This window comes from Sus scrofa, chromosome 6, assembly GCF_000003025.6.
Source record: "Sus scrofa isolate TJ Tabasco breed Duroc chromosome 6, Sscrofa11.1, whole genome shotgun sequence".
In the NCBI taxonomy this organism is placed as follows: domain Eukaryota; kingdom Metazoa; phylum Chordata; class Mammalia; order Artiodactyla; family Suidae; genus Sus; species Sus scrofa.
The window spans coordinates 95,091,699-95,116,497 of NC_010448.4; the positions used below are offsets into that span (position 1 = coordinate 95,091,699).

The 24,799-nt window shown below is 43.3% G+C and overlaps 1 protein-coding gene across 1 annotated transcript in view; it reads left to right on the forward strand.

Annotated features, from left to right (window-relative positions):
- The window catches only part of MACF1 (microtubule-actin crosslinking factor 1), a 357,742-nt gene that overhangs the window by 131,314 nt on the left and 201,629 nt on the right, over positions 1 to 24,799 (forward strand). Inside the window, 3 exon segments of the mRNA XM_021095983.1 lie at positions 13,232 to 13,321; positions 17,686 to 17,763; positions 22,306 to 22,398. Coding sequence (XP_020951642.1) covers positions 13,232 to 13,321; positions 17,686 to 17,763; positions 22,306 to 22,398 — 261 coding nt within the window.

Sequence of the window (24,799 nt, forward strand, 5' to 3'; positions counted from 1 at the left end):
CTGGCCACATGCTCCTGTTGATAGAAATACACACCACTTTTCGTTGTTAATATGTAGCATAGTCCTAATAGTGTGGAAACTTTCACTGACCAGTTTCTTGGTGAGGACAGTAACCTCTGCCACTACCTAAGGAGCTAGAGGTTGAGGATATCTGGGGCGATTCCTGGGATTCCAAGGACACTTTGCAACAAACTTAACATATTATTTTATAAGCCTCTTTCTTTTTAAATTTCTTAATCTTTTTACTGTGTAAAAGATGGGGCAGAGGGGGAGTTCCCCTTGTGGCTCAGTGGTTAACGAATCCGACTAGGAACCATGAGGTTGTGGGTTCAATCTCCGGCCTTGCTCAGTGGGTTAAGGATCCAGCGTTGCTGTGAGCTGTGGTGTAGGTTGCAGACGTGGCTCGGATCCCGCGTTGCTGTGGCTCTGGCATAGGCCGGTGACTACAGCTCCGATTCGACCTCTAGCCTGGGAACCTCCATGTGCTGCAGGAGTGGCCCAAGAAATGGCAAAAAGACAAAAAAAAAAAAAAAAAAAAAGATGGGGCAGAGGGGATTTTGACCTCTCTCTCTTAAAGTACATCATAAATCTTGAATGAGCAGTTTAATGATTTTTTTTAATATGTATACACACGTGTAACCCCCATATAGTTTAAAATACAGAGCACTTCCAGAATGGCTAGGGTTGTAGGAAGATCTTACTGTTATTTTTAAATAGAGGAAAACCCAAGGCAGAGGCATATTAAAACTCACCTAGGGAGTTCCGTCATGGTTCAGGTCAGCAGTTACAACTCCAATTCGACCCCTAGCCTGGGGACCTCCATGCCATGGGTTCAGCCCTAAAAAGACCAAAACAACAACAGCAACAACAACAAACTCACCTAAGGATAAACAGTGTGACTAATGTGGCAGGCAGATTTGAAAACTAAGTTTTTAAGTTACAGTTGTGAGTTATGGTAATTACTGCTCTGGGAAATGTCACCAGTGACCCCTTAATTGCTGTATCCAGTAGCCGAGTTTTATCTTCCTGCCATTTGATTTCTCTGTGTGGCCTTTTTTTTTTTTTTTTTGTCCAAGTCTGTACCAATGGCACATGGAGGTTCCTAGGCTAGGGGTCTAATCGGAACTGTAGCCACCGGCACAGCCACAGCAACGCAGGATCTGAGCCACATCTGCAACCTACACCACAGCCCACAGCAACACCGGATCCTTAACCCACTGAGCAATGCCAGGGATCAAACCTGCATCCTCATGGCTCCTAGTTGGGTTCGTTAACCACTGAGCCATGAAAGGAACTCCTTTCTTGCCTCTTTCATTGGCTTTTCTTCTTCTGAATGAGTCCTCCAGGTTGACGTTCTTCAGATCCTAACCTTGGCCACTCTCTTGTTTCGCTCTGTATTCCTTGGCAGCCTCATCTGTGTGAGCCACAGGGATCATTTGGTTGTATAGAATGCAAGGAAGCACAAGTAGAAGAGGCTACAGGGTGACCTCCAGAATCTGGTGTCTGGCTGTGACTGAGCTTTATGAAAACTAAACTTTATAGGGCAGCTACTCTTGCTGTCTCTCTTTATGAGGCCTTGTATTTCTTCATTTTTGTTTCTTTCTATAAGTCTCCTACATTCGCTTCTCTTCATTTCTCCCACTGCTTGTGTATGAGCCCTGGCAGCTCTCCATCAAATGGTGGTTTAAATTCCTGCAGCTTCTTGATTCTAAAGACACAAACACACAGTCTGGTTGGCTGGATTTTTCTCCTCCTCCATGGGTCAGGTGTCTGTCTCTGTGGTTCAGTAAACTGCAGTTGGGGAGATGGTTACAAAAATCAGACTTGGCTCCTTAGGGCCATTTGTTTAAGTGCAGGTAAGGGTGATTTTCAAGCTACAAACTATAGATAAGGCAGTAACGAGGGAGCCTTTTCCTGCATTGTTTCCTAAGCCAAGGACTTGTATCCATGTGTCATCTGCGTGTTACTAGACATAGTCTATATTCAGCACATCCCAGATTGCTAAATATTTGTGCTTGTGTACCCAGCTGTCCTCGTTAGGAACCTGGCATCATCCTGTATTTAGTCCTGCCCCTGTCACCAATTCTAGCCAGTCACTTCCAACTCAGAGAGATGCTTGCATCTGACTTCTTTTCTCCATCCCCATAACCTTTGCTCTGGTCCAGGGCCTCTTCTCTTGACCTGGCCGCTATAATAGTGTCCTAATAGAGTTTTCTGTAAGAACAAGTGTAATGATAATTGTAGTGGGGTTTTTTTTTGTTTTGTTTTTTTGTTTGTTTGTTTTTTGCCATTTCTTGGGCCGCTTCCTGAGGCATATGGAGGTTCCCAGGCTAGAGGTCCAGTGGGATCTAGCTGCCGACCTACGCCGGAGCCACAGCAGTGCAGGATCCAACCATACCACAGCTCATGGCAACGCCGGATATTTAACCCACTGAGCAAGGCCAGGGATCGAACGCACAACCTCATGGTTCCTAGTCGGATTCATTAACCACTGAGCCACAATGGGAACTCCAGTTGTAGTGGTCTTTTGAGTGCTTACAGTAAATCAGACTTTCTGTACTCAGTTCTTTATGTGGTTCATCTCATTTAATTCTTCAGTGATGTTATGCTAGAGATTCTATTAATAATCCCAGTTTATCAATGAGGTTTAGAGAGGTTAGATAACCTGCTCAAGGTCACACCACTAGAAGGAGGTAGAGCTGAAATACTAGAACTCAGGGAACCTAAAGCCTAGCGCTTGTGCTTTTAACCTCTGCAGCTCTGCCTCTGGTCTACTTCCCCTTCCAGGCTTATAGTGTCTAGTTCCCCACACACCTTAAGCTCCTGCTCAGCTGTTTGTCATGCTCTTTTATGACCCATATCTTTGCCTATGGGGCTCCCTCTGTGTGGATTACCTCCTCAGCTCTGTTTTGCTTGAACAACTTCTCTTCAATAAATATTTTCCTGTGGCTCCCTCATGGAACTGACTGCCCTTTCCTCTGTGCCCTCCTGGGAGTCCTTATGTGTGTCTGTCCTAGCACTTTCAGCATTTGTCTTTCTGCAAGATTACAACTTGAAGGATTGATGTTATATCTGATTTTTTTAGTTAGGACAAAGAAGCAAGGGGGAGAGACAGGAAGACAGAAGTGCTATTTTCCTGTAATTTCTTGAGCATTTACCAGTCGCCTCTAGTTTGGTGATACCTAGCTTTGCCAGGATGCAGAGCCCTTCATGACCTGTTTCCAACCAGGCACTGTCCACAGTGTCGCCTGTGCTATAGCCACATGAAACAACTCTCTGCTTCCTACACACTCTGTACTTTCGCACCTCCTTGCTCATTCATTTCTCTCTCCCTTAAATGCACATCAGGCCTCCTCTGCCCTGGGCATCACCACTTACTTTTCAGGGCCCAGGTCCAATAGCCCCTCACTGAGACTCTGACCTCCCTCCCTTGGACTAAATTATTGCAACTCCATCTTCATTCTACACCACTGTGGTAGTGTTCACATATTGCTGTTCTCTGGCGGTGCTCACTGGGGGCCAGGGCTTGTGTTGCTGTCTCTACCACGTACTGCATCAGGAACGTGAGGGGTGTCCAGTAAGGGTTTGTTACCTTGAGTAAATTATATCTCAGTAATCTTTTTAGCTTACAAAGTGCATTCTCCTCTGACTTGATCCTTACAGTCACCCAGAAGGAGGTAAGTGTGTTTTTATCCTTTCAATTTTAACACCTAAAGAAAGTGAGAATTAGAAGGATGAAGTGACTTTCCTAAGAACACACAGCTAGCAAAGGATAGAGCTAAGGACCAATCATGAGTCTTCCGACCAAAATTAAGTAATTAAGTAAGTTGTTTCTCTTAAACATGCCCTACTTTGCTCTGCTTTCATACCTCATCTCTTAACAATTAGAAGAACTGAATTTATCCTGCCTCCAGCTTGTTCCCCTAAATTTTGTAGTTGAATGCAAATGCTCTGGCTCTGTGCTCTTCATTTGTAGCTGATGTTGCCTGTTGGACCTCTGCCTCAGTGCTGTGTGATGACAGGAGGCCCAGGGAGGGAGAAACTAGACGAACACTTCATAGCATTGTTAGAAACTGGAAGCCAGCCAGAGCTTTACTTAAATCCCTGGCAATTTTTCATCTCTTCTCTGGCCCTAGCCTTACAGTTCCAGTGGCATTTTGTCATCTTGGAATATTTCACAGAGATATGTGCCCACCACAATCATTGCTCCATGCTGGAATTCTTTGAACTTTGGGCTGAGAATTAGGGATCAAGATCTGTTCTGTGTAACTCAAGCATCCTTTGCTTTGCCCCCCAAGTACACATGTGCCACACTAATGTTGCCATTAGCAAGTAGATGATGTTAGGTCAAAACAACCAAGCCTCTCAAGTTCTAGATTTAGTTGACATAGAATATCTTGGATCTCCAAATGTCTCTTTAGGAAACAGTTTGCTCTAGAATAAGCAAATTATTTCCTCTTTATTAGTTGAGAACACTCTTTATCCAGTCTTTAAAAAGATTTTTAAAAGTAAGCATCTGAAATATATAAATAACCTAATTTTTAGAACACAAGTCCTACAAACCGAAGAGTTCTCCTCATATGCCTAAACCATCAAAAAGTAAAATCTGTGGGAATTGTGACTCAGTGGTAATGAACCCAACTAGTATTCATGAGGATGTGGATTTGATCCCTGACCCTGCTCAGTGGATTAAGGATCCAGTGTTGCCATGAGCTGTGGTGTAGGTTGCAGACATGGCTTGGATCCTGAGTTGCTGTAGCTGTGGTATAGCCAGTAGCTGCAGCTTTGATTCTACCCCTAGCCTGGGAACTTCCATATGCCTTAGGGGTGGCCCTAAAAAGCAAAAAAAGAAAAAAAAATCTAGAGTTTTAAGTGAGGTTTTATTTACATTTTCCTTGCCGTACCTCTAGGTATTGGTAGCTGATAAAAGTGTATTCCCCTCCCCCAAAGAGAACTTCAGAAAAACGGAGAGGATGAGATAGAACCTAGAGCATGAGCTTCTGAGAAGGAAGAGAAATGCTTTCTCTGGTCGGTTCCTATTGATGGTGGAGGTTAGTGCGTAGAGAGGAAAGTATTTAACAGATGGAATAATTCTTTCCATTTTTATTCATGTATACAATGTAGAAGCCACTGGCCTTCTCCTAATGAAGAATCCCGAGGAGTTCCCTAGTGGTGCAGTGGGTTAAGAATCTGGTATTGTCACTGTTGTGGAACCAGTCTTTGCTGTGGCACAGGTTCGATCTCTGGACTGGAAACTTATACATGCCATGGGTTTGGCCACAAAAAAAAAAAAAAAAAAAAAAATCCAGAAAAACCAGCAAAAGTTTTATCTCCACATTTTCACTATTGTTCTCAATTTTTCTCCATCTCTTTGAGGCTCTCTAGCTGAACATAGGGTGGGAAGTAGCTCTAATGGTTCCGGATGCTCTTTCCAGTGCCGCAGCCTCTGTGCTGCGGCCACGTGAAACAGCTCACTGCTCCCTAAACACTGCGTGTACTTTCACACCCCTTTGCTTATTCATGTCTGTGAGAAAGGTCAGAAGGAGACTGGCAGTGGAGTTTAATTTAAGAGCTTGACAGAGTAGTGCTGGTCAGATGCTGAGGAGTGTTGCCTTTGTTGCCCAACTGTGACCATATGGTGGTGGTTTGTGACTGCCTCTGCCTGGACCTGAGTTTTCAGAGCTTGATTTCACCCCGAATGCATCGCAACCCCCACTGCAAGTTTTGGTTCTTATACTTGGATTTAAAGGCCCTGTTCCCTGAGCATCAGTGCCTGTTTGCTAAGTAAAGCTACCCTTTATGGACTTTAGAGCCACCCCCATCCTCAGAGAATCTTTGTTAATCTGGCTTGGCTGGTGCTACTGTTAGATTCCTCACAATTTAAGGAACTCTCGAAACAGAGACAAACAGAGACGATGGAATTCTTATCTGCAGAGAGCCTCACACTTTTGCTCCCCGTCTCACTCTGCTTACTCCAACCGAGATTCCCAGCCCCTGCTCTTATTCCTTGCATTTGAACACAGTTCTCTCTAGAGTGAAAGAAAAGTCTGTGACAACTGTAATGTGGGTTTTATTGTTGTTGTTGTTTTGGGTTTTTTTTTTTTTTTTTTTTTTTAGTATTAGGCTTTTCCTGGAAGATCAGTTTGGCTGTTAAATCAATATGCAATTCCCCTCTTATAGTCTAAAAATCTATAAGTCGAGAAATCTATCCGAAGTCACCAGGCTCACCTGTTGTTTCCCTGTATGTTTTAGTAAGTGTAGATGAGCGTAAATAACATGTTCTTCTCTTTGAAACTTTCTCCTCTCACCTGTTTATTGCTCCTCAAGCATAGTGTGGATCAAGGAAATTGAGCTGCTTGTGTTTTAACAGTCTTAGAGGAAAGTTTTTCTAGTTCATGTTTTCAGTAGGTCTTAATGAATTCTACGTGACAATCCTTGGTTCTTTTGGGAGTGAGGGGCTTCCTCTTATAATTTAATACTATTGATAATATGTCATTTCTACCCTTCATCCTGGAAGCCTTGTGAAGGGAAAGAGCATTGGACTCAGAGTCAGGAGACAATGAGCTGACATTTTCCAGCTAAATGATGGTACAAAGTTACTTAATTTCTCTAGACAATGCTTATCTCTTCTGTAAACTAAGAACATTAGAAATTCAGTAATCTTTAAAGTCCCTTTGGGCTCAGATTCTGGTTCTGAACACTGAAGTGCAATTTATTCCCTTTGTTAAAGCCACTCAGAAATTGGGGGAAGCTGTTTTTTTCTATGACTTCAAGCCAATCTTTTAAAAATTGGGAGAGCAGAGCTTTCCTTGGCTTATTAATGCATGGTGATTCGAGAGGATTGGCCTGGTCTCAAAATTCAGTCATTCATTAATTTTTAAAAATAGCTTTGTTGAGATTTAATTCATATAACATATAATTCACCCATTTAGAGTATACAAGTCAATGGCTTTTATATTATTCACAGAATTGCACAACTGTCATCACAATCAATTTTAGAAAATTTTCCTCACCCCCCAAAAAAACCTTCTTTTTAGTCATTACCCCTAACCATCCCCCATGTCCTCCCCTAGTCCTGGGCAACCTCCAGTCTGTAGGTTTGCCTGTTCTGATATCTCATATAAATGGAATCATATAATATGTGGTTCTTTGGCTTCTCTCAGCATAATATTTAGACATTTGGATTATTTTCACTTTTTGGCTATTGTGAACAATGAATACTGCTATAAACATTCATTCATGTACAAGTTTTTTTTTTCTGGACATATGTTTTTAATTCTCTTGGGTATATACGTAGGAGTGAAATTACTGGGTCATGTGGTAACTTGTGTTTAGCGTTTTGAGGAACTGTCAGACTGTTTTCCAAAGCAGCTGCACCATTTTCCATTCTCACCCGGAGTGTATGAGGGTTCCAGTTTCTCTATGGCCTCATCAACATCTGTTATCTGTCTTTTTGATTGTTGCCATCCTAGTGGGTTTTGTGAAGTGGTATCTCACTGTAGTTTTGATTTACACTTTCTCTATGGCTAATGATATTGAGAATCTTTTCATGAATTTTTCAGCCATTTTGTTCATACTCTTTGGAGAGTTCTAGAGAATTAATTTTGATGGTGACTTTCACAGAGAGTGCAAACAGGCACTTGAAGTTTTTCTCTCATCTTGTTGACAGAGTAGCATGATTATTTGTTGGAAAGAAACATATATGGGTGATTCCTGAGTACTCCTGGCTTCATTCAGTTGCCTCTGATACTTCTGGTGCTTAATCCACTGGACTTTTTCTTAAGACATTTGTGGAAAACTTTAGAGGCAAGTTGGTATGTTCAGAAGAGGTCAAGACTTAAAAGAATGGGGCCGACCTGGATTTGATGGGCCTGGCCATTTGCTAGCAGCATGATTGTGGAATGTTAATTGAGCCCTATCCAAACCCATCCTGCATTTGAAAATTTTCTGATGTAAAAGCACAGGTAATTGTTAGCTAGTTTTTTTATGCTTTTCTTTGCAGAGCTGTGTCCGGTATGCTTCAGAAACAGACTACTGTTCTCTGTTGAAAATTTTCCAGAAAAGAGAAATCTCATTACACTCCCTTCCCCCATTACCTTTGTCTCTATCTCTCTGCTGGTTTTCATAGTTGTTTGGTTATTATAATCACACAGAGACTGAGAAAGTGAACTAGTTCTCATTTAAATCTCTTTTAAGGTGGTTGAATTTTGCTATTCATAGGTGTAAAACATAACTGGAATTTTTGGGAGATATTGGGGCCTGGATGTGAAACTGACTTTACATTTCAAAGTGCTGCCTTTTCTTTGCAGCCCTCTGTGGTGTTTAGTATCCTGGTGATAACATGATCTCACTTGCTCTGCAACCCAGATATAATTTTTTTTTTTTTTTTTTTTTTGTCTTTTGTCTTTTTTGTTGTTGTTGTTGTTGCTATTTCTTGGGCCGCTCCCTCGGCATATGGAGGTTCCCAGGCTAGGGGTTGAATTGGAGCTGTAGCCACCGGCCTACGCCAGAGCCACAGCAACGCGGGATCCGAGCCGAGTCTGCAACCTACACCACAGCTCACGGCAACGCCGGATCGTTAACCCACTGAGCAAGGGCAGGGACCGAACCCGCAACCTCATGGTTCCTAGTCGGATTCATTAACCACTGCGCCACGACGGGAACTCCTTTTTTTTTTTTTTTCCAGATATAATTTATTTCAACAATTATTCGATGGTCACTCCCTGTGTTCAGGTCTTAGGCATCAAAATAAATCCCTCATTAGAGTCTCTTCTTAACCCTTAAAATCACATATTTAATAATTTCCGACTTTATTTATTTATTTGTTTGTTTGTTTTTGCTTTTTAGGGCCATACCTGAGACATAAGGAAGTTCCCAGGCTAGGGGTTGAATCAGTGCTACACACCTGCCAGCCCACACCACAGCCACAGTATTGCCAGATCATTGACCCACTGAGTGAGGCCGGGGATCAAACCTGCATCCTCATGGACAAGTCTGCTGCTTCACAATGGGAACTCCCAGTTTCTGACTTTTTTAAACCTCCCTTTCATTTATAATCTGATTTCCATTTCACCACTCTTTGGAAAATTATTCTCACCCAAAACACTCTTGTTTGTAGAAAATTCAAAAACCCTTTCTTAGTCCTCATCTCTTTGTCCTATAGAATTTGATACTGGCGAGCATCTCTTCCTTGATTAGATTTTCGCAGTTTGTTCCCTACCTCTTTCACTGCCTTTTGCGCCCCCTGTTCTTGTTGATTGCTTTCCCATCTCCTGCCTTCTAATTTTGGCTATTCCCTCAGGCTCAGTCCTTAGCACTCTGCTCTTTTTCTTGTCCCAACCCAGAAAGCCCAACATTTCCCATGTCTTTAGCTAGCACCTTTATGCATATGACTGCTGAACTTAAATTCTCAGCTGACCCAAATTGAATTCTGGTATTTCCAGCTGCTTCAAGAACATTTCCATTTGAGCTCCTTTGCTGCTGTTTTAAATTCAGCATATTTAAAATTGAACTTATCAAATCAATTCCCTTTCCAACCCTTATGACCTGCTAATTTCTGTTAGAGGTGCTCTGTGGTTGTCCCAGACTCAAGCTTGAACCCTTGGACCCACCTGAGAGTCTTGAAATTTTGGAGCCACTGTTGCACTGGAGCCAACTTTTGTGGGCTCATGAGAGCCAAATATTAAATTTTCCAAGAATTTTATGAGCTGTTTGCTAAGCACTGTCATTTAAAAAAATTAAATTAGGAGCTCCTGTTGTGGCACAGCAGAAACAAATCCGACTAGGAACCATGAGGTTGTGGGTTCGATCCCTGGCCTCTCTCAGTGGGTTAAGGATCCGGCGTTGCCGTGACCTGTGGTGTAGGTTGCAGATGTGGCTTGGATCTGGCATTCTGTGGCTCTGGCGTAGGCCGGCTGCTATAGCTCTGATTAGACCCCTAGCCTGGGAACCTCTATATGCTGCAGGTGTGGCCCTGAAAAGACAAAAGACAAAACAAAACAAAATTAAAAAATTAAATTATAAAAGCTTATTAAGTAAATTATATTTAAAATATTCAAAACTTCTCACTTTGTAGTTATTTTATTTCATGTTATTATCATCTATACTCTTGTGATTAATTATGTCTGTTGTATCTCTCTGATGGAAATAGCTATATGTTGGTATGCTACTGTACATTTTTTCCCAACATTGCTTTTAGTGATATTATATTAATAGCTTGAAATTGGTAAGAGTATTTACACTGTGGAAGTCAGCAAATCATAGGAGTCTGAGATAAGTGTTTTGCTTTATTCATTGTCTAAACTTAAGAAAATGATGGGAGGAATTCTCTTGTGGTGCAGCAGATTAAGGATCTTGTGTTGTCACTGCAGTGGCTGGGATCACTGCTATGGTCTAGGTTCAGGCCCTGGCCCAGGAACTTCCGCATGCTGTGGGTGTGGTCAAAAAGAAAAAAAAAAAGGAAGCGAGAGGGAATATGTTAATATTGTAAATTAAACTAAAAAGTGTATCATGTCATTGTGAATAGCACAGAAAAATTGAAGAAATATTCATTTTAAAAAATTTATTAGAGTATAGTTGATTTACAATGTTGTGTTAGTTTCAAGTGTACAGCAAAGTGATTCAGTTATATATATATGCATTCTCTTTCAGATTCTTTTCCCATATAGATTATTACAGAATATCGAGTAGATTTCCCTATACTATGCAGTAGCTCCTTGTTATCCATTTTATATATAGTAGTATTTATGTATTAATCCCAAATTCCTAATTTATCCCTCTCCTCCAGATTTCTCTTTGATAACCATCAGTTTGATTTTGAAATCTATGATTTCTGTTTCTGTTTTGTAAATAAATTCATTTTTATCATTTTTAAAAATTAGATTCTACATATAAGTGATATCATATGATATTTATCTTTCTTTGTCTGACTTCACCTAGTATGATAATCTCTAGGTCCATCCATGTTGCTACAAATGGCATTATTTCATTCTGATGGCTGAGTAATACTTCATTGTATATATGTACCATATCTTTTTTTTTTTTTTTTTGGTGCTTTTTAGGGCTGTACCCACGGCATATGGAGGGTCCCAGGCTAGGGTTCAAATTGGAGCTACAGCTCCCGGCCTTCATCACAGCCACAGCAAAGCCAGATCCGAGCCACCTCTGTGACCTACACCACAGCTCACGGCCAGATCCTTAACCCACTGAGCGAGGCCAGGGATTGAACCCAAAACGTCATGGTTTCTAGTCAGATTCATTTCTGCTGTGCCACAACGGGAACTCCTGTACCACATCTTCTTTATCCATTCCTCTGTCAGTGGATATTTAGGTTGTTTCCATGTCTTGGCTACTGTAAATAGTACTAGTGTGAACATTGGGGTGCATGTAACTTTTTGAATTGTGGTTTTCTCTGGATATATACCCAGGAGTGGGATTGCTGGGTCATTTGAGAGTTCTTTATTTAGTTTTTTTAAGGAACCTCCATACTGTTCTCCATTGTGGTTGTACCAGTTACATTCCTGCCAACAGTATAGGAGGGTTCCCTTGAAGAATTACTCTTTAAATACCTGAAAGCTATTATCTAATTCATCATGAACCATTTTCTCCAATTAGGTTATCTACCTGTCGTCATCTTATTCCTTCACACACATATACAAACATGCATATCTCATATATTTCCACCTCTATACCTAGTCTTATGTGGTTTTACCATTCTCTTTCTTTCTTTCTTTTTTTTTTTTTTTTTTTGTCTTTTAGGGTCACACCTGAGGCATAAGGAAATTCCCAGGCTATAGGTCAAATCGGAGCGGTAGCTGCCAGCCTACAACACAGTCACACCAATGCCAGATCCGAGCCATGTCTGCGACCTACACCACAGCTCACAGGAATGCCGGATCCTTAACCCATCGAGGGAGGCTGGGGATTGAACCTATGTCCTCATGGATACCAGTCAGATTCATTTCCTCTGAGCCATTATGGGAACTCCATCATCCTCTTTCTTTCTATCAAAGTATTTTCTAATCCTTCAAGTCCTTTCTTTTCTGGGAAGTTTACTGAAGTGTTTCCAGTCTTTGTCTTTCCTGATTCCCGATCTATTTAGAATGCTAAATTACAATTGGAGCAGATTTATGTTCAGTCATCCACTTGAATGTAAAAGTTCCAGTATCCCAGCCTCTGCTCGAAAAACTCCAGTGACTAGAAATTCACTATTTCTGAGAGTAACCCTTTCTATTGTTGTCTAGAAAATTACGTATGTTGAAAAAAATCTTCTTCCTTGTAATTTCCACTAGTCTTCTGATCCTGTGTTTGAGTGTCACTCAATGAAGTTATGACTACACTTGGAGTGCATCCGTCACTTAAGCCACTTCCTGAAGCTATACGATCTTAGTTTCTCCTATGGAATTGGGGCAGTAAACTTTACAGGGCAGTTATTTGGATTAAATAAATAAAATGAGATGATGGCTGATTATAAAGCATAGTAGTAATGGCAAAGACTGAAAATCAGAAAGACTAAAGTGGGGCCAGTTTTACCATTTGTGACCTTGGGCAAGTTACTTAACGTCTTTATACCTTGTTTCCTCATTTGTAAAATAGGAATAATAATACCTATCTTCAAGGTGCGAGGGATAGATGAGATAACATTTAAAGCATTTAGCACAGTGTTTGACATTAATCACACATTTTTCTCAAGTGATACTTGCTTTTCCATAGTTTCAATTATAAAATTGGATTTATTTTTTTCCCCAAAAGAAAATAGTTCTTAAATTCACTAGGAGAAGGATTTGTAAGAAAGGGGTTAAATTAGAGGTATACCCTGTGGGATGCTGGGTAGCTAGCACCTCTGTTTCCTTTGTAGCACTCTGGAAGGCTTTTCCAACTTGGGCTTGTCTCATCTGCCCAACACTGGCTCTGGTATCACATTTTGGTCCATAATAATTCCTGAGATGTTCCAGGATGATAAAGACTTCTCATCCTCTTGGCTGGACTAGTGTTCAGGGTTGGCTGGAGTGTGTGATAGATCTGGTTTCAGTTTAAAAAAATGCACATAGACTTCTGTTTAAGTGCTACCATTTCATATGTATTATACTCCAACCTGAAAATTCCTGAATTTTATGATTGTTTCCAGTTTCAAATCCTTTAATTTGTGTTTACCTAGAACTAGAGATGGTTGTGTAGATAATAAAGTAATTCAGGATCAACTAAAACTGGTCTGTTTTGCTTTCCTGCACAGGTCCGCAAGCACATCAATGATCTTTATGAAGATCTGCGGGATGGCCATAACCTGATCTCCCTCCTGGAGGTCCTCTCAGGCATCAAACTGGTGAGCTTCTCTCTCTCCTCCTAATGAGTGGCCTCCCAGGGTGGCCCTGTTAATGACTTGGGGGTCCATCCTGTTGAGTGTTAGGGCAGTGGTTGTCACTGCTCACTGTGTTATATGGGAAGAAGTAGAAGAGGTGATTGGTGGACTCTGTTTCTAACTCAGACTAACAGGTTAAGAATGATATGATTCCTTTCCATCTTAAATTGATGTACCATATATTCTTCTTCTTCTTTTTTTTTTTTTTTTTTTTTTTTTGTCTTTTGTCTTTTGTCTTTTTAGGGCCAAACCCTAGGCATATGGAGGTTCCCAGGCTAGGGGTCCAATCAGAGCTATAGCTGCCAGCTTATACCACAGCTCATGGCAATGCCGGATCCTTAACCCACTGAGCAAGCCAGGGAACAAACCTGCATCCTCATGGGTACTAGTCGGATTTGTTTCTGCAGAGCCATGACTAGAACTCCAGTATGTTCTTATTTCTCGATGGAATCAGATATCATCTCTGTTCCTTTCATACCTGTATATTTTCTCCTCACTTGATCTTTATTTATAGATGCTAGTATTTCTGGAATAGTAGATTCACATTTAAAGTTTTTTTTTTTTTTTTTTTCCATCTTTTCATCTTTTTGGGGCCACACCCACAGCATATGGAGGTTCCCAGGCTAGGGGTCTAATTGGAGCAGTAGCTGCTGGCCTACGCCACAGCCACAGCAATGCCAGATCCAAGCAAGGTCTGCGACCTACACCACAGCTCATCGCAATACCAGATCCTTAACCCACTGAGAGAGGCCAGGGATCGAACCCGCAACCTCATGGTTCCTAGTCAGATTCTTTCCACTGCATCACGATGGGAACTCCTAAAGATTTTTGAATAAGATGTATTTTTATTCTTACAGCTTTATGTCAGTCTGTATAGACTCCTTCTGTTTTTCCTTCTGTGAATTGTTTTATTTTCTGTATTTAGTAAAGACCTGAAGTTTACCTTTAAAAGCCCAGGTGTTTAGAGTCATTTTTTCCCCCAAATCACCTCACTTTCTCCCTGCTGTGACTCGCTGTCTCTCACAGGTTTGGAGAAGTGCTGAAGGTGATGTCTGATCATAGCCTCAGATGCAGTACATGTGGGCTCCTTGGATAATCAGCTATACCTGCCTCCTCCCCAAATGTATTAGGCATGGCTGTGGAAGCACCTACCTATTTGAGGGCTCCTAGGATGATAGTCCTTATCCTCCCTTTGTGTGAGGGATCAGCACAACCCCACTGTGGGCTCGTTGTTCATGTACGTGAGCCTAATGGGAGCAGGTGCTCCTGTGCAGCACCCATTCTGTCTGGAGCCTCTCAGACACCATGCTCTTCATTTAGGAGAGGCCAGGGCTGCCTCCTGGAAACGCCTGTGAGGGAGGAGCGCCCTGGAGAGGCCCCAGCACCAGGAGCCCGTGGAGCCAGCACACTTGCTGCCTTAATGAATTCTCAGTCATAGTTTGTCGTGTTTCAAGAGCAGAATTTGGCATATTGGATTTCACTCTATAAGTGATAGCTTCTTCTAGGTTTGGGGCTTGGCTTCCCCTGGGCCCTTTGTTTTGGTTTCACATTTTTGGGCCTAGAAATAGAATTAATTTTATAATTTTTAATGGCCTAAAATTAATAGATGCCTTTATTAACACAGCCAGTACATACAAATTCTAGTTCTTCTCTGGTCCTCTTTTATAAATCTCTTAAGTAATCAGAATTTCACTTTGTGCTGAACTTTACTTTTCAATGCCCACAAAGTTATATTTTGGGCAATTTGGCTGGTATATTTGTTGAATGTAGTGATTTTGTATTGAAAAGATACAAATCTTTTCAATGAAAAATAAAAATCTTTTCAATGATATTGCTTATAACAGGTTAAAACCAGTGCAGTCTAATTTCTTTTCCTAGCCTTTGAAAACTTATAGGTGTTTATGGGGATAGTCATGGAATATCATCTTCTCACCAGAAACCATCCAAATATCACTTTCATGGTTATTATCACCCTTTCTCCCTGAGTTGGTTCACAAAAGCAGAGAGAGAAGGTGGATGGCCAAGAAGAACTAAAGCTGTGTTTCAACATAAGAAGTGTTCAGTACAACCATCTGCTGTGGTCTTGATTTGGTTTTGCATCTTTGTGGAGGTGGGAGGGTATTTTCATATTTATTTTCACCTTTTTTTTTCTGCATTCATTTCCTTTTCATTTTTGTGTTGCGAACTTCCTGTTACTCTGCCGTGTCTTTGTCTTGGTTGGTGGTCAAAGGAGCCAGCAGGGCTGAAGACCCTCCGTCTGGTGAGCATGCCCTCCTGGCGCCACACACACAGCGAGGAGCAGGAGGAGGAAGATGATGATGATGTAGTAGGTCCTCCTGGGGACACCAGCATCCCAGCCTCACTGCAGGGCCGCCAGAGAGTTTGGGGTTCTCTTGGTCTCCAAGGAGCTCAGTTACCAATTGCCTTCTTCCTTGTCCACCTGGGAATTTGGATCCCAAAGAAAGTGGTTAAAACTAATTGTGCCTCTTGCCACTGTTAGATGATCCTGGAGTGGGAATTGTTTTGCTTATCTGAGAGTGGCTAGCACAGAACGAAGAATGGTGTTTGGCAGTGTCAGGTCCCTTTGTGACCTAGAGACCCATGACTTTCTGGTGGCCTTGTGTGTTGTCTGAGTCCAGACTGCAGAATTGTGAAAGCTTAGTCGCGATAGCATGACAGTTAATTGCTCATGACTCCACACTGCAGACTAACAGGGACTCTCTCTCCGCCTTTCTGGCCTCTAGGTTGTCACCACACACCATGTCATTTGCTTTCAAAACAGCCTGTTGTTTGCAAACCACTCACTGCATGGAAATTCCCTGCCTTGGTCAATAACACCTCTAGGTGCTGTAGAGGACAGAGGTTTAACTTGCATGTTCTTAAGGGTATTTTTGGTGGGAAGTACATAGGAGCAAAGATTAGAGTGGGTACAAGGGCTGTTTTCTGCTTACAGACTCTAAACTAGAGCCTCTGATCTTTCTTCAGAAATAAGGGTTAGGGAGTATCCCCATTCTCTGTGTCCAAAGTCATCTTTTCACTCCATTGATTTCCCTCCTCATTGCCTTAGAATGTTTAGTTTCACAGGCCCTGTCATCTTCTAAGCCATACTCACAATTAGTTTAGCTGCAGTGACTGAGATGAGGTTGTTGCTAAAAAGATTTTTCCTAAAGTGTGACTTATAAAGTTATCCTGTTACACAGTGAGGCCTCAACCCCTCTGTAGCTGACCCTGGTTTGGGAGGGTTATTTAGAAGTGTTGGGAGACCCACAGAGAGATGCTTCCACCCTTGTCTTTCCATGCGTTGGGTTTACTTTTTACCTGTTACTGTCTGGGGCAGTTTCCTCTGTGCATGTAAGCACAACGGAGCTATCTTGTATTTTATCAGCCTTTAAGTGGTACCAACTTGACCTTTACAAATGAATTGGGTGTAATCTAGTGAGAGTGATGTTTTAGTCCCAATTTTAGTAAAATGAAAAACAATATTGGAAAGCGAGCAGGGAAAACATTCCAGGGTAGATAGCCATCCTTGCCTGTACTCACTGGGGAAACTTGATGCATGTTTGGTTGGGTAGGACTTGAGCCATGGGCAGGGGCCACTGGAGGCCCTGGGTGGAGGTGGACCTTCCCCATGTCTTGTATGATATCCAAGGGCGAGCGACTAGAGGAAATACCTTTCTTCGGAGTACTATGTCGAATAGCCCCACACTGTGAAGGTCTTGTCTGCTTTGGGTATTTCATACTGGGGTAAAGGGTAGCTTTCTTACATTGACACCTGTCTTCCTAGAAAATAGGTTTCTTGCTGGTTTCTGCCTCCAATTTTAGATCTTTTCACTTGCTTATTGAGCATGTGTAACTCCTCCTTCCCTATTTTAAAATCAGCTACCTCGAGCTTCTTTTGCTAGGTTTATAGTAAGGTTGGCTCTGTCCATTCCTATGCAATATGAATTTAGGACTTTCTACCCTTCCCTTACAGTAGCATTTACCTGTGATTCTGGGAGTCAGAGAGCCAAGTCTTCATCCCCATGAACCTCACATGCAGAATCAAGCCATGTATGGATGCAGAAGCACCTGTAGAGACACTGTGGCACTAATTCAGTGTTGTAGCCAAAGGTGCTGTGTGTTCACGGGGATCCTGGTGGGGCCTCGACAAGCATGGTGAAAACACACACAGGCCCTGCCCTTAAGGGGTGCTTTATGTCATGCTCCCACACCTGGCTTCAACCAAGAGGAAATCTTTGTAGTCTCTTAGTCCTGGAAAAGAAAGAGGAAAGGGGTTTGTAAACTGGTATGGCTGCAATTAACATCCCTTTCGTTGTGTTTGTTTACAGCCCCGGGAGAAGGGCAGGATGCGATTTCACAGGCTGCAGAACGTGCAGATTGCCCTGGACTTCCTAAAGCAGCGACAGGTAAGGGTGTCCTGTGTGTTCCCCATTCTGCCAGGGAATGTTGGCTTCGGGTCCCTATTTAGGGATGGTCTCAGCGCCCCTGGTGAGTCCTTGGTAAATCTGGCTGACAGTCAGTTCTGAGTCTTGATTGCTAGTGAGCAGTTGTGTTGTGGACAGATCATTTAGAAATCCTCACATGGAGCTTGTGGCCCGAGAGGGGGAGCCCTAGAGAAGAGAAGAGAAGATGCAGAAGAGTGACTCACCTCAGGTGGAGGTCCAAGGGAAGAGGCAAAATAAACCAGCCCAGGAGGTGGGGAAAAGGAACGTCTTCCAGGAAGAGGGAAAACCAGTGCTCATCATCGTGAGAACTGGGTGAGGGGATGGTCAGGGTTAAGTGACACGTCAGGGCCGAGGGGAAGGTCTCAGCTGTGACTTAAGAGAACAGTCCCCATGGAGCAGAAGAGTATTTAGAACATAGTAAAGATGTTTTCCTCTCTAGATGAGAAAGGAAGGCAACTCATTTTTAGACATGGGAGGAGAAGCCAGTGAAGAGGGGAAAGCTGAGAATGGGAGTGAGGAGGAGCTTGAGTCAGAGTGCGTTTGCCCTGGAAGACGCCTTAGAGATGGCTGGTCCAGCCTTCACATTTCATGTGAAGGAAACCCAGAAATGACCTGCCCCGAATCACATCGAAGCTGAGACTTCCACGAACCAGGTGCCCTCACATTTGTGCAATGCTCCTTCCATGCTGCTTCCCACACACCTTCCTTCCCCCTACTGATTCCTAGTTGATGGAACCAGGTCCAGTGAGGGCTGAGACCCAGAGCACGGCCTGTGTAGTTTCTTTGGAAAAAGAAAAGAAAAATGCCTCTTAGATCCCGGGAGGGGGATGGAAAGAGGGTTAAAGATACAGAGAGAGTTTGTGGTAGAGAGGAAGATGGATGAGGGGGTCAGAGTTCATTTGCTTAGAGAGCTGTATGGAAAAGATGTGGTACAGTTCTAGTTGCCAGGCAACAGCACCGGTCAAAATGACATGGAATGGTATGCATAGTTTTGGAGTTAGTTCATTTTTGTCGCTCTTATCAGTAATTCTCACTAACTTGGGAAATTCTCTTTTTTTGTGCTCCCAAAGCAGTTTGCTTATATATAATACTTGTTACTTTTGTTGTTATTTCTCTGTTTGCTCCAATGCATCATAAGTCCCATGAGGACAGGAAATGTGATCTTACTTAACACTTTTCTTTTCATCACCTGTCATAATGAATGGTCCATAATCGGTACTTAATTACATTTGTTGAAATAAATTGAGAAATGAAAAGTGGTAGGAGAATTGGAGGCCAAAGTGTTTAGAGTATTAGAGGAAGAAGCATTGAAATCTCTGTGTGTAGAGTTAGAGGAAAGCAGAGAGCCTTAATGGGCAAGGTGAACTGAGAAGAATTGATTAGCTAGAAATCAAAATAACAATAGAGATAGATTGGTTACTAGGATAGAATAAAAATGTGAGCAGTTAAGAACAGTGGGCACAGAGAAGGGCAGAGAGAACTCTGGAGCTGCTCATGGCAATGGTGAGGTCCAGTGTGTGGCTGTGTGGGTGTCTAAAGCAGAGTGAAAGTGAAAGCCATCAGATTCTGGAAGGCAGACAAATTATACAGATGGGGTGATAGTTGGATCATCAGGATGAGTGCTGAAATTGCCAAGAAAGCCCGTAGAAGATGAGGTAGCAAAGGGAGGGGTTAGGTATGAAGTCACCAGGGAATGGTTGGCAGAGTTTGGAGGGTGGCTTGGGCAAGGAAGGCTGGCTTTACAACACAAGGGAAAAGCTGTTTTCAGAGGTGGGACTGACGGCGGGCTTGGCTGAGATTGCTCGCTCCCAGGTCTGTGCCATTAGTGATTAGCGAGCCTGCACGGAGACCAGAAGGCAGCATCTCCCACTGCCAGTGTACACAATAGACTGACATACAAAAGAGGGCAGGGACTTGCCCGGTTCTTAGCCATTCAGGATGCTGTGACAAAATATCACAGCCCAGGTGACTTATAGAAAACAGAAATGGGAGCTCCCATTGTGGCTCAGCAGAAATGAATCACTAGTATCCATGAGGATGTGGGTTCGATCCCTGGCCTTGCTCAGTGGGTTAAGGACCCGGCGTTGCCGTGAGCTGTGGTGTAGGTCACAGACACAGCTCAGATCCTGCTTTGCTGTGGCCCTGGCGTAGGCTTGAGGGTACAGCTCTGATTTGATCCCTAGCCTGGAAATCTCCATGTGCCATGGGCGTGGCCCTAAAAAAAGAAAAAACAAAAAACAAAAACCCCAGAAATGATTGGAGTTCCTGCTGTGGCTCAATGGGATCGGTGGCGTGTTGCAAGCATTGGGACACAGGTTTGATCCCCAGCCAGGCACAGTGGATTAAAGATCCAGCGTTGTTGCAACTTTGGTTTAGGTCCCGACTGTGGCTCGGATCTGATCCCTGGCCCAGGAACTTCATATGCCAGGGGTGGCCAAATAAACAACAACAACAAAAAAAACAGAAAACAAAAATGATTGAGGCAGATTTAGTGTCTGGTGAGGTTCTGGTTCAGGTACCTTTTAGCTGTATCCTCACATGATGGAAAGGTTAAGGGAGCTTTCCAGGTCTCAATTATATTTTATTTTTTATTTTTTGTCTTTTTGCCTTTTTTTTTTTTTTTTTTTTTTCTAGGGCCTCTCCTGTGCAGCATATGGAGGTTCCCAGGCTAGGGGTCAAATCGGAGCTGTAGCCACCGGCCTACACCAGAGCCACAGCAACGAGGGATCCAAGCCGCGTCTGTGACCTATACCACAGCTCACGGCAACGCCGGATCTTTAACCCACTGAGCAAGGACAGGGATCGAACCCGTAACCTCATGGTTCCTAGTTGGATTCGTTAACCACTGCGCCACGACGGGCACTCCCGGGTCTCAATTATAAAGATACAAATCCCATCCTTCAACAACTAATCACCCCCAAAAGGTCCCACCTCCACTTACCTTCAGATAGGTGTTAGGATTTAACATGAATTTTGGAGAGACACAGGCATTCAGGCTACAGCACTGGTCCCCGTAGTGTAAGGGAGAAGTGAGGTGTCTGTTTGAGGTTGTTAGGATTCTTTAGTACATGAAGATTTCAGTTCAGTTGAAGAGTTAAAAGGAGGATAGCTCGGAGTTCCCGTCGTGGCACAGTGGTTAACGAATCCGACTAGGAACCATGAGGTTGCGGGTTCGGTCCCTGCCCTTGCTCAGTGGGTTAACGATCCGGCATTGCCATGAGCTGTGGTGTAGGTTGCAGACGCGGCTCAGATCCCGCGTTGCTGTGGCTCTGGCGTAGGCCGGTGGCTACAGTTCCGATTAGACCCCTACCCTGGGAACCTCCATATGCCGCGGGAGGGGCCCAAGAAAATGGCAAAAAGACAAAAAAAAAAAAAAAAAAAAAAAAAAGGAGGATAGCTTAAGGACAGCTTGCCACACTTGACCAAGAACTCTGGGAGGGTACCACAGAGGCTCACAGGAGTGGAGGTGGAAACAGGCTGGTTTTCCTAGGACACTCTTGGTTTTAGCCCTGAAAGGCCCACATCTCAGGAAACCCCTCCGTTTCTAGCACACAGGGATGGTTGCTCATCTAGTAGGGGGAGGTCCTGTGTGTCTCTGTACATCATGTTGTTGGAATGAGATTTTATTAGTAAAGGAGATGCTGTGGAAGGCCTGGGCAGGTGGGGATGTCTGCGACAAAGGAGCACAAACAGAGGTGGGAGCAGGCCAGAGATCAGTGAGGGACAAGGCGAAGGTCTCTCTCTTAACCTTGGAGGGGGAAAAAAAAAGAAGTCAGGGTTGTGATGACTTAATTGAAAAGCAACTCACAATACTATGTGCCTGCAAGGTTGCTTTGCTGGTGGGATTGCAAAATGGTGTGATCATGCTGGAAAATTGTTTGGCAGTTTATTATAAAGCTAAACATATGCCATATGACCCAGCAATCCCACTCTTAGGAATTTGCCATAGAGAAATGAAAACATATGCTCACACAAGAAACTGTACGTGAATATGGGAGCTTTATTCATAATTGCCCCAAACTGGCAGCAACCCAAATGTCCTTCAGTAGATGGGTGGGTAACTACAGTGTAATGTGTGGGTATAATAGAATACTCCTCCACAACGAAAAGGAGCAAACTATTGCTACATGCGGTAACTTGGATGGGTATCTCACAGTCATACTGAGTGAAAAAAAGCCGGTATCAAAAGATCACATACTGTGTGATTCCATTTATATGACATTCTGGAAAAAACAAAACTGGAAACAGATCAGTGGTTGCCAGGATTTAGTGGGAAGGGGCAGGGTTTGACTACAAAGGGGCAGTACAAAGTCACCTTTTTGGGCTGATGTGCCTTTTCTGTTCTCCTGATTGTGGTGGTAGTTACACAGATCTATTCATGTGTCAGAACTGCACACCCCCAAAAACCCATTTAACTGCATGTAAGTAATGAAAATCTGTAACAATGAAATCAAAACAAAAAGTCACAGAGTTCTGAGATACCAGCTTGTGTTTCTTTTTCAGGTGAAACTAGTGAATATTCGCAATGATGACATCACAGATGGCAACCCCAAGCTGACCCTGGGCCTGATCTGGACCATTATTTTGCACTTCCAGGTAGGGCCTGCGCAGTTTGGGGTCCCTGTTGCTTGGTTTGGACGTGGCCTGGAAAGAACTAGAGGCTGCTCTGCCTTCCTCCCGCACCCTGAGCCTTCCTTCTCTGTATTTGAATGTGATTGAGGGTCAGAGTGGGAGCTGGAAAGGAAGATTAGGATTGGCCTGGAGACAGAACTGTTGTGGTGTAAACCCAGAACTTCCTCATCATTTGCATGATGAAATGGGATTTTTTTTTTCCCTCAGTTGTTTGTACTTTGGCCCTGTCATTGGCAGTCTGGTTATTAGCAGTCTGCTCAACTGAGTCAAAACTGGCTCTTTAGGGACTCAGAATATAAGGGATGGGAAGAGATGTTGGTTTTGATGCTCTTGAAGAGTGGAGTGAAAGCTTATAATCCTGCTTTGATGTAGACTTTTCCTGGTCCCTAATGACCCTAAATAAGCCTCGTTAATTGTAGCACTGTCTTAGTCAGTTTGGGCTGCTGAAATGAAGCACCATAGGCTGGGCTGCTTAAACAACAACCATCCATTGCTCACAGTTCTGGAGACTGGAAGTCTGAGATCAGGGGGCCAGCATGATTGGCCTCTTGGTCAGGGCCATCTTCCTGCTGTGTCCTCACACGACCTTCCCTGGGGGTGGCACGCAGAGAAAGAGATCTTGTGTCTCTTCATCTTTTTATAAGGGCATTAATCCCATTATGGGGGCTCCACTCTCATGACCTCATCTAAAGCTAATTATCTCCCAAAGGCCCCACCTCCAGATACCATCCCATCAGGCTTAGGGCTCAATATGTGAATTTTGAGGGGACATGAACATTCAGTCTGTAGCAAGCACCTTGGTAGCTTGGTTTGTATGCAGCACTCATCATAGCCAAGAAGAATGGCATCTTGGTAGTGTTCACGTGGTCACAAAGCCTTCCTGTTGTTCCCCACTAAATAGGCAAATCCTTTTCAAGTCTGGATTACTACTGAATCACTTTAGCTAAACAAAACTACTTCTCAGACAGCTTTCCTGTACCCAACTGCTGTGCACAAGGCTGACGGATTAGAGGGAGCCCTTCTCGAGCAGGTGGGAAAAGAGGCTGTGGCTTCAGTGATGTCCTAGTTGGGGAGTCGTCGCCACCTGCTGGGTGACAGCGGAACAGCAGGTGTCCCAGGATTCTTGAGAATGTGAGCAATTCTGAGTGCTCAGGGTTTATTTCTCAGGGCTCTGGTTTGGAGCCAGTGTTGGCAATCTGCAGTGTAAGTAGGCTTAGGAAAGTGGAGGTAACGTGTATTGTTGTGGAACCACAGCGTGTCCTCAGGCATGCTTCAGATGTAGGGATATCCAGGAATGTGAATTTGGCAAATGTGCCTTAGCAGGGTAGGAACAAAAACTTTGTTGAGCCTTCATGAAGCTATCCCCTCAGCACCCTTATGAACTAAGGGGTTCTTAAAGAAACTTTTCTGGTTGTTTGTATTTTTGCCACAAACCTGCCCTCATTTTGGGAGACCAATGGTCTCCTTGTAGGTGTGAGGTCAGAGGAATCTGTCCACTGAGTCTGTTTCCCCTGACTACAACTATATCTCTCAACAAAGGGAAAGTCAGGGGCCACAGAGTGAAAACTGAGCTGGCTAATTAAAATTTTCCTGGGACAGGAGTTCCCATTGTGGCTCAGTGGAAGCAAATCCGACTAGGACTCATGAGGTTTCAGGTTTGATCCCTGGCCTTACTCAGTGGGTTAAGGATCTGGCGTTGCCATGAGCTGTGGTATAGGTTGCAGGCGTGGCTTGGATCTGGTGTGGCTGTGGCTGTGGCGTAGGCCGGCCGCTGTAGCTCTGATTAGACCCCTAGCCTGGGAATCTCCATGTGCTGAGGGTACAGCCCTAAAAAGCAAAAAATAGTAATAATAATAATAAAAAAAGACTCTTCATCTAAAGCAAACCATGATATTGTAACACTGTAAAAATCAGTAATTTCTGAGTTCCCACTGCAGCTCAGTGGTAAATAACCCAACTAGTATCCATGAGGGTGCAGGTTCGACCCTGGCTTCCCTCAGTGGGTTAAGGATCTGGCATTACTGTGAGCTGTGGTATAGGTTGCAGATATGGCTCGGATCTGGCATTGCTGTGGCTGTGGTGTAGGCCAGCAGCTGCAGCTCTGATTTAACCCCTAGCCTGGGAACTTCCATGTGCTGTGGGTGTGGCCCTTTAAAAAACAAAACAAAACAGTAATTTCTTAAAATCTTAAAATATCTGAGCAGTAGTAAGATGTCCCCCATTATCTCATTAAAAAAAAAAATAGCTTTTTTGAATCAGAATCCGAAGTCCACACATTGTGTTAGATTTCCCCTCCTCTTTTTCTCTCCTTACAGTTTGTTGAATAAATCAGGTCTTTTGTCCTATAAGGTTTATGTAAAGGTGC